Genomic DNA, 14,518 nt, shown 5'->3' with positions numbered 1-14,518 from the left:
GATACATGTGCTCGATTGCGAATGCTCTAGTTTAATGCTAACTTTTTCTTAACTTTTGCTTATTTTATGGAGAAGAGGTACATGATAATTAACATAACGGACAGCTGGAAACATTTCTTCATTTGGCCATTCCTCGGCATTAAAGATACTCAGCTTGAAATATTAAAGTGTCTTATAGTAGGCTGTTGGTAGTTATTTTCTTTGTTCAAGAATCTGTAGGAAATTTGTGTTGCATGGTTAGTAAGGGAGGTACATGTAGTTTTGCAGAGGGAAAGTGTGTCGGAACAAGTAGAATTTCTTGCAGTAGCTCTGCATAACATTATTCCATCTGCATTATGATATACATTAGCAAGTGAAAATAAGGGACCATGAAGTACCACCTACAGTTGTACCATCGCCTACTGCTGAAAAGGGTAATGACACTATGAGCTGAGCTTAGGGTAGTTCATGGCAGTGGCAGTGAGCTTGGAACAAATGCCTATTTTTGTCGTGTTCATTTCCTCAACCCCCCTTTAAAGATGGCCCTTTCCTTTTGCATTCCTTCCCAAATAGCACAGAACATGATATATTCCACCAGAATGACAAGACTAATGTAAATCTATAACATTTCTGTGATATTTGAAGGTTGTTAGCCATTCAAATTCAAATAATGCACCAAACGCTCACCGTAACGTATTCTGTGTACTAGGTACAGCTGCATACATTAATCCTCCTGTAGTTGTAATATGATACTTATACTTCGAACAACAGATATGCATGTTAAAGCTGTCAGAAAAGAAGAATTCACTAGCTTCTCTTACTTTGTTATCAATGGCAAATAACAACACACCACTTACGTGAACTACATGTACAACTAAGTGCATCACACAGGTCTGTAAAACTAGACTAGTATTTTATTCAAATCTTAACGGTCAATTTAACTAAACAAATAAAGACCCTCTTGAGTTCAAAATTTACAGGAGGTTTCCAAACAGTGTTTTCTTCAATACCTAAGTGTTCTCACCAATTTTTCAAAAATGTTCATGCCAAAGGGATTGGCTGTCTTTAAATCAGTATTTCATTAGTCCACATATGTTGGAAAGATATCAGTTGTTACAGCAGCGTGACAATGACACCATTTTGCCTCACTGGGAAAATATACTGTCATAGCTTCTTCAAAAAGTTGTCAGCTTAAAAGGGATGGCTAGTAACTGATCAGTGGGAATCAGTGGGAATGCTGGGGGATGATTGTTCCAATCCTTGTGGGATTCATTTAAGAGTACATTATATACCTATTGTTGTGTGAAAATTGTTTGCTTCAGAATGGTCTCATATTCAGTAATGTGCAGTTTAATGTTTCCAGGTTAGCATGCCTGTTCAGTGACGGGGCATTAAACTGCACATTACTTGAATATGAGACCATTCTGAAGTAAACAATTTTCACGCAACAATATATATAATGTACTCTTAAATGAATCCCACAAGGATTGGAACAATCAACCCCCAGCATTTCCACTGATTCCCACTTGTAGCAGTTACTAGCCATCCACTTTAAAAAACAAGCAAAAAACAAAAACAAAAAACAACAATCTGAATTTCCATTAGCTCTACCCAGTAACTTGTTTGTATGTAGATACGTTTATAATGATATGTCAAGAATAGAACATTTTTATTTTGTGGGGGCTCATTGAGAGGCGATTACAATATTTCTAATATCAGACTTTCTAAGAGCACTGAGGGGAAAAGTAGTCTTCGTCAAAAATGTATCATTGAACACCCCCCCCCCCCCATACTGATTCATTAATGTCAAAATATTTAAGAGGTCGTTAAAGACAGTTTGTTGGTATTCCCATGCTGAACGTACGTTCTGAATGGAAGTCTGGAACCACCCATGTGGAGTCATCTACATAGCCACTCTCATGTTCCATTGTGTATTTATGGGTGGGGGGGGGGGGGTTAAGTCTGGTGCGACATTGGGTATGATAAAAAGCTGTGAATGTTCTTTTAACATCTAGTTTTGGGCACATATTCATCGAAAATAGTTCTTTCTATTGCATATAAATGCAAACATTTCGTCACTAGCGGTCAGGACTTTATGGCGGCCTTACACTACGTGCAAATGAATGAGGTGTTCACTTGTGCACTTCCAGTAATGCAGAGTTACTTTGCAGCAGGCGTGGGCAGAGTATATATGCAGTGATCACATCTATTTTTTCCCTTTTTGCCATGACTAAAATATTGTCATTTCACAATGAAAATGCATTTCCAGGACAAAAAACGAATTACTTCTTTTCCCAACACGTAACAGTTGCTGTGAAAATCTTTAAAACTATGGCACTTCGGAGATTATGATAGTGCTTCATGTTTTTTGTGTACAACTAAATATAACTTGCCCTTTGCATTGGCACATTATTGTCAACACATTATTACGAAAAGTAAATTGATCCATCACCGCCCCTTTAAGGTTTATAGTCATATGCAACGGGGAGAATTTTGATTCATTGTCTTCTTCATATTCCTCCAAAAGTATTAATTTGTCATTATGATATTTATCATCTTCACTTTACCTACATTTGTATTTGCATCAACCTCGAAGGCATTAGAGGCATTATGTTTCCTGGGGATCCATCTTTTCCAGATTTTGTTGTAGCAATTAAGAAAAATCATTCAGTAGATTTTTTTGGACCTACCTTTTGTGATGCAGGGATCTCGTTATAACAAGCTGCTTGGGACATAATTATTTCTTCATAATATAGAATGGGCTATTTTGTTACATCGCAGATGAAAACCAATACAATGTATATGCGACATGGGACCTGCAGAAATACGTTGTTCCATCAGGTATCTCATTTTATCAGACCTTGTTTTAATATGTTGTTCCTCTGTACTACATTAAGTTGAAGATGGGGTGATTAGACTTTGAACAAAAAAGTAAAAAACAAACAAACAAAGAAATATGTAGGAAATTTATAGGCAAAAAAAAAATATTTTTGCATTGATTAGCATAAATTAATTAATATAAAATACAGTAATTAAAATTGAAAAATCTAACCATACTGTCTTGTAGATTACATTTGCCTCTACCTTAGTGCAAATTTTCGCGAGGATCGCGCTGTCCACCAACTGAGATCTGAAGGGGGGGGGGCAAAAAGCCCCCCCCCCCCCCATGGTTTCAAGTCCCTCAAAAAAACCGGTGGGATTAGGGTTAAGCCTCACACAGAATCAAGCTCTGCATTGCCAATTTAGCTGTATGTACAGATCATGTGTAGTGTGACCATGTACATGTGCTACAAGTGCACGAAGATACTTTCATGTAGCAACAAAAAAGTGTCAAATGGACAAGATTGTTAATAGATACAATAAGACCCTTAACCAGTTGAGTGCAGACTGATATAGCTATAACACACATTTTCCATAGACACCTGCCTGAGTATTCTTAGGACTCGTCCTTAGTAGGTATATATCAGAGTTGAGATAATGTGTTTTTTTTTTTTTTGACTTGACATGTTAAAAGGGTTGAATGGTCTAAGGTCAAGGTCAAAGGTCATCAATCAAGCTGAATGATATTATTCAGTAGAAAGTGGGAAATATTTTATCCTTTCAGTTTTTAGGCTTAGTCGTCAGTGGACAAAACTGATTAATTTCATCAAATTGTAAGTAATGGGACGTGTACTTGAGGCAAGTCCAGTGATTATGTAGAAAAGCAGAGGCCCTCAGTTGACTGCATGGAAAGTGCCACGTTTTCAAAAGGGGGGGGGTTGTATTTCTGGTACCACTTCCTGGTTTCATCAGCTAACAAGCAAAAAAAATATATATCGAAAATACAAAAGGCCTTCAGCACAGCTTTCTGATTCTAATTGCAGTTTTTTTTTAGCTGACAAAGCTGAACCACATTCTATTCATAGGGTGTATTCCTATGTATCGTGCAAAACATGTGAATTTTTATTTTCTTACTTGTTCATGATATCTGTCTTTATATCAAAGTCGTATATAACTTCTTCTTGCAAACAGCAAAATGCAGCTTTATACTCCCCTGATATGCCGCGAAACACCATGCTACAAAAAAGAGGGGCTCAGTCTTCATGAAAGGTGACTGTATTTGGAAATGTAAAGGGATAGGATCAAGTGAGAATGACAGGAATCTTACCCATCAGATGCCTGAGAATGGACTACAGTAATTTGTAAAAGTGGATACTTTTGCACAAGTAATTTTTCATGCTTGGCCGAGGTAGATGAATTTTGTGAGTTTTTAATTCCGCTGAATCAAAACATTAATAATGTTACTAGTTATGTATGTATAGTAAACAAAAATATTCATGTGCCTTTATTTTCGCGCTAGTTTCTGGTAACATGAAGTAAGCGAAAATTTCCACTTTTACAGTATAGTAAATATGATAGTAATGTGAATCTGGGAGTTCATGACATTACAATAGTCTACAAGAAGAGTCATACATATGAAATGCAATTAAGTTCCTTGTAGATACACTCTAACAAAATCATGTAACATGCAAACAAAAGATCAGTATATTGTATGGAGCAAACATAGCAACCCTTCATGCAAATAACCAAGATGCTATGCAACATTTGAATAGTCCTTAGTAAAAACAGTAGTTAGTTGTAGGTTGATATTCTTGAGAGGAGGAGTAATCATAAAAAGCATTTTGAGACCAATTCTGAACCATACTTTTATTGACCTTTGACATCTTTCAAATTATGTATACTACATGTGAAAACAAAAATTTCATATAACTATAAAAAGTGGACGGGCAGTTTCGGGTGTTTTGGGGAATAATCAGAGGGGTGGGTTAACTACGAGCTTATCCTTGAAGATAGCTTCATGTACAATGCTGTATCCTTGAGGTTTAAGTCTGAATGTAACTAATGTTGCTGCCTTTGGACTGCATTTGCAGATGAAGAACATAATGTATTCAAAATGTGCTTGGTGTGGCATTCACATGACCTTAAACAAGGCATGTCTGTTGTGGACACAGAACATTTGACTCATTCTGGGACTCAGTGATACCTTATTAATAAAGTTTGAATTATGCATTTGATGTTCTTTAATAGAAAATGAAAGAGAAGAGATAAACACCACATTACGTAGTAAGTAAAATTGCAAAGGTGCAATCTGGCTTTTCACTTTCTTTTTATTTGATGAAATGATGTAAGCATACCTTATCTTCAAGGTATTTAGACACACTTTTAGGAAGCAATGGAATTGTTTTTATGATGTCACTTTGACTTTATTCTATTTACATTTGTTCTTAATGAGCGTTTTTCTATGATTTGCATTTTAGATAACTTTTTGCTTCACAAGATTTTATGTTGCCCCTTTAAGACATTACAATTGATTTTTTTTTTTCTTTTTCTTTTTTAGCTGTAGTTGCTGCCTGTCTTATCAAGTGCAATTTTTCTAGTTCCTATTGCTATTAAGTTGATGCACATGTTGATAATTGATACCTTGATTGATTATGCCTTGTGTTTCATCATCTCAATCAATTCTGTCGGCACTTCCTCCTTTTACTCTACACTCAGCAAGAACTCTTACAAAAAGAAAATTTCACTGAACCCATTGAGGACAAACTGATTTTGCTATAACACACATTTCCCACAGACACCTGCCCAAGTATACTTGGGACTAATCTTCAATGGGTTAACCCGTTGAGGACGGACTGATTTTGCTGCAACACACATTTCCCATAGACACCTGCCCGAGTATACTCGGGACTCTTCCTCAATGGGTTAAGGATGATTTTGAATTGTATATGTTTCTTGAAATTGGAAGCAGCACCTTTAGTAAGCTCATAGTTGCATTATTTTTTGTTTTGCATGATAATTCTCTGTGGTATCACAAATTCCAATGACTGCATTACAAGCTCTGAATGGCAGTGTAAAAAATATACAAGGAGATGATAATTGTTATAGGTCCATAAAGATAGATTGCAATTCCTTGATGCAAGTATGTACAAATGCTAACCTGTGTGTTTTCACACATATCAGTATTACACCTAGGCAATGTTAGCATCCTGCAATTTTATGAGATCCATGGGTTCTTCACATGTACAGCTGTACATCACATCACATGCCTCCAACCCAAAAGAGCCCTGTAGGCTTTTTGTTTTCAGCATGTCTGTCAATTTTTTTTTTAAAACTCCAGATGGTGTGAAAGGGATGGTATAGTATTGGTGAAGATGAGAATTGGGCTTTTAAGTTTTTGCAAGATACCAAGAAACCACTTAAGAAATAACACAGTGCATACTGTTCTTCAGGGAATTCAAAGTTTATAAAATGAAAATTGGTTTTGGATTGACTGAGAAATCCAAAAACAAAGTAAAGTAAAACAAAGTGATCCAAATAAAATGTGGGTACCACCTTTTATCAGGATTGCTTTTTTTTTTTAGATATCTCAGCCATTTCAAAGCCAAGTTTCATCAAATAAACATTTAATCCCTCTTGGAATTACGTGCTCTTTCATGTTTCATATGGGTTTTTTCATTTCTTACCAAAAAAATGTTAGAAACCTGAGGTTAGACCTCAATCAAAACTATACGATCCCTTTAAGGTGAGTTTAATAAGTAATGCTTTTTTTTTATTGTCATACTTGGTGACATCCCTGAAGGTTGAAGGCAAAAGGTCACCAAACTCTTGTTTAAAGGCATTGTTTACCATTTGCAGATGAAACAAAATCCCAGCTTTAGTGCTTCAAAATAGTTATAAAATGTGAGTTAGGGATAGAAACAACCAATGTAAAAATTTGAATCAGTGTAATCAATGTTAAGTATTGTTAAATATACAAAATGTGAACTATAGTTATACAGTGGACTCCCATTATATAACAAAGTCCTCGGGACCGGCAGTTTTCTTTCGTTATATTGAAATTTTGTTATAACCGAACAAACAAACAATAAAAAACAAAGAGAGGCTAATCTTGCGATGTGAATTTTTATTTCATTGTAACCGGAATTTATTATAACCGTGTTCATTTTAACGGGAGTGCACTGTTCTAAGAATTTTTATAGACTAAACTGTCTACAATTATATTTTATTGAGGAATATAGTAATATCTCCTTATTTTTAGGCTTTATTGCAAAATTTTTACATGGTAGGATGTTTTGTGATACAACTGACCTACACATATGTATCAAATGTGATATCTCGAACATTTTTTACATCACTGCTCCCAATGGCAAACAGTCCCTTTAATGTGTCATATTTCAGCATACAACTGGGAAAGTAGTCTAATTTGTACAAACTGTATGTCATTTTGTTGGAATGATAGAGATAAATATGGAAATAATCCCTCTAAAGTCATAATCAAATCCATGGGTCAGAATCAATTGACTTTCATCTACGTACATGTATGTGAATAGCCACACTTTTTACTCCCTGTGGTGACTGCTTGATGAATATATTGCTCCTGTGTCAGTTCAGCATGTAGTAAAGCCGAAAGTTCACCCTGGAAGAAAGGCAGATGATTACCAGGCGTGGTGATACTGTGTAATTAACTCGCCAAAAGCATATGACCTCAAAGCCTCATTTGCATAAAGTAGACAGCTTGTGTACACAAAACTGCTGGGAAAGTGTTGCAGGACAATCGCAATATCTCGCCTCAGAAGCCATCAAATGATTAAATCTATACAGCATATTGAAGAAGAAACTATTCTCTAACTCACAATGTTGGTTATTGTGGGTTTTATTGAGGATAAACCTGTGAAAATAACATTGAAACTTAGCTCCCAAAACAGAAAATTTGGTTTCAAAACAAGTGATATTTTTTCACATTTTCTTTCATTGCCCAAAAATGAAACTTTGCTATATGATTTACGGTAGTGTTCCAAATATCTTTTCTGTATCATTTGGCACATGGTTATGTGCACTGACCAGTAGAGAACACATGCGCAGGAGGATGATCTAGATGTGCATGTCCAGTATTTTCTCTTAAATTGGGTTGTCTTTTTGCTCTTGTTTTCACCTAACTACTAACTGCGCAAACACGAACTTCGCAGGTACGTGTAGTGAGTCTGGTGTATACAATCTGTACATACTAGCAATATGTTAATCAAATTCATATAATCATGCAGGCGCAGACTTATATCCGGAAAAAATCATAACCTTTTCCTACCGTCGACTCAAACAGAAAAACACACATATCTCCAAAGATACATCAGCATTTTCGCCCAAAAATCATATGAAGGATGATATATCCATATTAGATATATGTGTGAAGTTTCAAGGAATTTGGTGGTAAAATAAGGGAGATACAAGGAGGTGAACTTCCGAGATTTTTTTTGTCCTTCATTCTGCACTGTGCTTCAATGACTGTTACGAATTCAAAAGCTCTGGCCTCTTATCAGTGAGTTAATTGCACTGTATTGCCGGGGCTGATTACAATGACTCCTTGAATGATTTCTTTACAACTATGCATGTATATGACCAGGTACAATGTATTGAACCTGCTTTGAGGTATAGAAGACACATTTATGACAATTTAAAGTAAGCTTGCAACATTTAAAAAAAAAAACTAGGAATGTCGCTATGGCGACTGGTATGCCTCCGCCATAATGCATGATTCTCCTAATATGTCTATGCTACATGTGGACAATGTGTGATTACATTTTCACAAAATTAGCAAAATATTGAAATGACATGTTTGTCACAAATGTGTTGAATGTTCACCTTCCTTGACATACACTGCTGTAGGGATGAATGAGAGAGCATGTATTTGGGGATTTTAGGACTTTTACTTGACTTTGACCCCTTCATAAGTTTATGCATTGAGTACAGAGAAAAAGTGCAATTTCTGTATTGGACAGTAAATTGTTACCATTTTCATCTGGCCTTTGACCCTTGACCTTTGACCCTAAAATTCATAAGATAATCCTTGTCAGGCAGAACATGCATAAATATGTACTAAGTTTCAAGATAACTTGAGCCACTTCCGAGATATGGAGGAAGAAGTAAAGTTCAGCACTTTCACTTGATCTTTGACCTTTTGACCTTTGACTTTTTTGGCAAAAAAACAAAAACAAAAAAAGAAACATTTCCCTGAGAATCTCTATTGGGTTAAACATGCATACACCAAGTTTAAAAAGAAAATAATCCTGCAGGCATTGCATAAATATGAGGGATATAGTAAAATTTTGAAGTGTTACCTTGACCTTTGACCCCATGAACCCAAAATTCCCTAGATAATCACTGCCAGTCAGTATATGCATATATACTATGGGGCAATTCCACGGTACGTAGGACACAGATGCCGAAAATTCAAAATGATATTTGTTTCAAACACCATACATTTTCAGACAATACTTGAGTTGAAGTTTTAAGAATCATTATGTTTTTCAATAAAAGCGGCCATTTTGATTTTCAAAATGGCTGCCAAAATATGCCTATAACTCAATGGTGAGAAAGAGTGTATTGTCACATAATTTACCCTCTGTATATCCACTTTACCAGTACTCTAAACAACAATCTTTTATATGTATGCAGTTACCAGACATGTCTTTTACCACATGATAGAAAGAAAAAGCTGGTTGCTTTAAAGAATTTTATAAAAACTTTTAATTAGTTTGACAATGATGGATGTAACGTCAGTTACCAAAAACAAGGAATTTTTAACTTCATTCATCAAAGAAAGTGAGCTGTATGATGTAACTTAGGATTTCTAATGTATGCCCATATGCCTTCCTTTCAATACCAGAAAATAAGGATACTTGGCATACTGGAAAGTCAAATGAACACATCAAAATGTGTAACGTCAGTTACCGAAACGTCATATACCAGTATGTAACGTCAGTTACCATGACAGTAATCATAACTTAGGCAAATTTTTTAGACTTTAGGTCATTCAATACACCTGGGAAGTCAAAGGTTATCAACAAAGAGCAGCAATCCCTTTGATAGGGAATGATGTCATCACCATGGTACACTGTATGTCCATGGATACATTTTTTGTGGTTCATTTTATCTTATTTATTTATTTATATTTTTTTGTTGGTGGAGGGGGCTTTAGCTTTTGATTTTCGGTTCAGCACAAGTTTAAGGTTAAATCATCTGGAAGTTTAGGTTTACCAAATGCAATATATAATGCACTCAAATTACTATACAGTACATTCACAGTCCTACGGGATGATAAAGCTACAGGTACCAAATTTGTAGGCCTAATCAATGATGTGGTTGCATGGTAACCACCTTTTTCTATTAAAAAGCTTGTGTACAGCTGTATACCAACAGTTTCATAATCTTTAGTAATGACTGCTTTTGCTAGCATTTTTCTTTTTTTCTGGAAGCTTAGTGAAGTTTCTACCTCAAGGCAAATGCAGGAAGAGATATATTTCTTCGCTTGCACTTAAATGTTTGGTTTAGTTCATATGGCACTTCTTGAAATGGTACATAAGCAGGCCTGACATAAGGCATGTACTGTCATTACTGTTTGAAACTAACACTGATGTTGCTCAACGTTTAACAATAATGTTGCTCAAAGTGAGAGGTGATTTTAGGGTAAAATAAAAAACTGTTCATATTTGTTGATTACTTTATTTCATTCATGCAGGGACATTTTTGTAATACATGATAATTATGAACAGGAAGATTCGTTTATATTGATCTTAGAATTCTTTCATTGCAAAGTCCTATTTCTTGGTATCTGGGATGTATTTGCAAGCCTTGATATACCAGTGAAAAGGAAAAGAAAAACAATTACATTCCTTCAGGCAAGGAATAAACAAATGCCCCTTTGACCAAAAAAGCATGCTTCTTCTTCACAGAAAAAAATATTAAAAATGTAACACTATTCACTTAAATCATTATTGATAATGGAGATCATTTTGTTATTTGTGGCCCTAACAATGCCTTGAGGGAGAAGGAGTAAAATAAAGAAAAGAAGAAAGAATATATCACAGTGGATTTCACATGAATATTTTTATTTGTATGTGTTTTTTCCCCATGACCTGAAAGATATGTTGTTTTTTTTTTCACACACAAAAATATCTGTGTCTTGTGTAGTACTGCAGGGCATTATGGGTGGGGCACTCTACATAGAAACTTTCCTGTTCATGTAAAAAAAAACATTTAAAAAAAAACCCTTAGTTATGTCAATATTAATATTTGGAGCTGCTGAATCTAAATGGCTCTGTGTAATCATAACTGTTGAATAAGCATTCAATCTTAAGACAAATGTCAAGAAATATCCTCTGGTGCATTTACATGATTTTTGCTCAACTGTGCTATGGCATAAGGGGGGGGGGGGAGCTTGCCCTCTAAGGGCCCCACCCCATTTGTGTCTTCAGATTTTGTTTTAATTTGTTGCTAAGTAAATGCCTGGGATTGTTACTGGTATACTGCAGCAGTATAATAACCTGTTAAGTAAGTTAGTTCTTTGTCAACCCCATAGCAAAAGTATGTGTAACGTCAGTTACTGACATGTTTCCCTTTAAGTTTTCATTAAACACAAAGAAAATGGACTAATGTTTCATTTCATTTGGGTATTTGTAATTGATGAACCAACGTATGATTCCATATCAAACAAATCACTCTGAAAGGTCAGAATTATAAAATATCACAAAACTATTCCTAATCATGATTTTCCATGTGTAAACCCTATGGCAAATGTAAGCGTAACGTCAGTTACGTAACGTCAGTTACCGTCATGCCTTCACTGAAATTGGCATGGTGCTAAAAGGAAATATCTGAAGTGCACATTATTTTGCACACCTGTTCCCAAGAACCTAGGTATATCGCCATATAAAGCACATCAAGTTTAGAAGTCAGGGACATGAGATATTTCCATTTAAATCTACACCATAATTTCCCATGTCCTTTTTCCGTAACGTCAGTTACCGACACATTTTCACTTGCTATGTGATAAGAAATGCAGTTTGAGAGAAAAACTTTCCACCCATTTCTTCGTTCTCATGAACTCATTCATCAATGCTAATTACAAGCCCCAGGTGCTTTCATTCACAAAACTACAACATAAACAATTTCATGAAAATCCTTACGCGTAACGTCAGTTACCGTGGAATTGCCCTATGTTCCATGAAGATACCTTGAACCATTTCCAAGATATGGAGATAACAGTGAAATTTTAACATTTTACTTGACCTTTTGACCTTTGATCTCATGAGCCCAAACTTTCACCAGAAAATCTTAATTGGGTAATACATGTATACACTAAGTTTCAAGAAAATATCTTCAGGCATTGCATAGATATGGGGGAAATAGTGAAATTTTGAGCCTTTTACCTTGACTTTTTGACCTTTGACCTTGAGCATGTACACCCAAAAGTTGATAGGCGCAACTTCACCCCCTAATATACATACATGCCAAGTTTCATGAGGATACCTTTGAAAGGCTTTTTAGTTACGCTGTCCACAAAATTCACTACGGATGGACAGAAGGACGGACAACCCGAAAACATAATGCCTTTGGCACCACTTCGTGGGGGAGGCATAAAAAGAAAAAAAAAAAATGTTTTCCCGTATAGATGAATGTTGTGCTCTGCTTAGGCCTTATGTTGTATTGGTTCCCCATACCTATGAAATAAAATCATATGATATGTAGTATCTTGTAACTTCTCCATCTCTGTCCCACTAGCTTTTGTGTACATCTTTCATTTGAATAGTCATGTTCAGTTAGCACTATGTTGTATTTATTGTGCATTGTCACTTTTCTTCTTTTTATCCACCATAAATGTTAGTTAGAATCAAGCATATGGATATAAAGGAACAGTCTTTAAAAAAAAAATAAATAAAAATGTTGCATGTAGTTCCCATGGTGAACAAGGGGAAGGGTTTATGAGGGCCAAAACAATGCATTCAAGCATTTCCCGTCTTTTTAGGTGTATCACAGGTGTAAGAAGCTGTAAGAGTTTATACATTATACCTGTACATTGTAAGGCCTTGAAACACAGAATAATCTGTGTTTGAAGGTCTTACATGTATTAAAAGTGTTACAGGCAGTTGTATTGGATTACTTGTACATGTGTATGGCTGCAAAAGAAGTAATGAGTGCATGCAAGCAAGTAACCATGGGACCAACAGCTTACAGTGTCCTAAAAACAAACAAAAAATAAAAGCCAATGAGGATAAAGTGCCTTTCCCAAGAGCACAACTGCTGTTGCAAGGTCACTTAAACCTCGGACCATAGGATTCACTGTCTTATCCACTGAGCCAAAATGACATATCCTCCTGTGGCAGCACAGGGAAGATGCGTCAAGGTTAAATCTTTGGTGACACTTTGTTCTTTCATTCACATCTGAAACACATAAAGTATGTTCAGTGTATCCTTTGTAGGAAGGAGTATGGGCTCAGGTTTTAGTTATCATTAGTTGTCATTCATGAATATTGAGTACCTATTTTAATAAATGAAATATATTGCACCACAAAGAAGAAAGGATGATGGAATATAAAGTCCTTGTTAAGCTCCTTATGGTAAAGATACCAGGTAATTTTCAGTGTGTAGCTTCAACTACATAATGGTATCATACATTTTGTACTTTGGAAGAAGTCACCATCATGGCAGGAAACAGCACAGACTTGTCTGCATGAGGCATCATGTTTTGGGGGTTACCTGTTATATCCATCCATCTCATCCATTGCACCTTTTTCAAAATATTTGAGTAGATTTTTTTAGTGCCTGACCGTTACATAAGGTCTGACTGCACTGATTAGATTTCTGAAAAGTCCCACTAGGTGGCAGTTCCAGTTCACTGAAGTTTTGCTATTAAGAATACCATTTTCAGCTGTTTCTTCCCCTTCTTTTTTATTTAAGATTTCATCTACTATGGTATTCTATATTCATCTCTGTATTTTCCACATCATTTCTAAAGACTTTTTTTATGATTTACAGTGTATGCTGCATACGTTATTGCTGTTGTTGTTCTTTTACATTTTGTGACTCAACCAATTTTCAAAAAGTAAACAACTCTTGAAAATGTTGCCTCTAGTAACGCAAGTGCATGGGACATGATAATCCAAGGTGGGGAATCATTAAGTATTCTCCTAAAAAGGTACTACTTATTTCTCATGCTCGCACCCAAAACTATTTTACAAATCACTAAATATGTGTATACTTGCAAAATACATGGGTACATACATGTAGTCCGCTATCTGTTTATGTAATTATGTTTGTGTGTGTGTCTGTCTGTGTTGATTTCAGTTTCCTTCCGTATGTTCAAGAGCTCTTTGGTTTTTATCAATCACTCTTCTCATCCTCTATAAGTCTAAACAAATGTCTTTTTTCCCCCCACTAAGCATGACTCAGAGGACACTAAAAAGATATGCGATTAAAGTAGTGTTTGTCCTCATTTCAATGAAAAGAAAAGAGTAACTTTTTTTTTGGGGGGGGGGGAGGGGTGTTTGCATAATGTCCAGTAGTCGTCCCAAAGATTGTATTTTGGTAGTTATTCTTTGTATGGTTAATGCATGTGAATGCTTTTCAAAATGCACTGAATGCTTTACATTAATTGAGCAAGCTGATATTCACCTTACAGTAATGGCGTAGTGGTCTCACTGCTTTTCTTTCTGTGCATGTAATTAAA

General features: G+C 35.6%; 1 protein-coding gene across 2 annotated transcripts in view; it reads left to right on the top strand.

Annotated features, from left to right (window-relative positions):
- The window catches only part of LOC139744182 (interleukin-6 receptor subunit beta-like), a 131,603-nt gene that overhangs the window by 94,475 nt on the left and 22,610 nt on the right, over positions 1 to 14,518 (top strand). The window contains exon 11 of one of the 2 annotated variants that reach the window (XM_071654634.1): positions 5,047 to 5,082. The exons of the other annotated variant lie outside the window; for it this stretch is intronic. Within the exon in view, the coding sequence (XP_071510735.1) occupies positions 5,047 to 5,082 (36 nt within the window). The remainder of the gene's footprint in view (positions 1 to 5,046; positions 5,083 to 14,518) is intronic. 2 annotated transcript variants of the gene reach the window in all.

The sequence above is a fragment of the Diadema antillarum genome, unplaced genomic scaffold (assembly GCF_040938485.1).
Source record: "Diadema antillarum isolate AM-2024a unplaced genomic scaffold, OU_Dant_1.0 seq00001145_RagTag, whole genome shotgun sequence".
Classification (NCBI taxonomy): domain Eukaryota; kingdom Metazoa; phylum Echinodermata; class Echinoidea; order Diadematoida; family Diadematidae; genus Diadema; species Diadema antillarum.
Note: the sequence above shows the minus strand (reverse complement) of the source record. Positions and strands in the feature narration are given on the sequence as shown.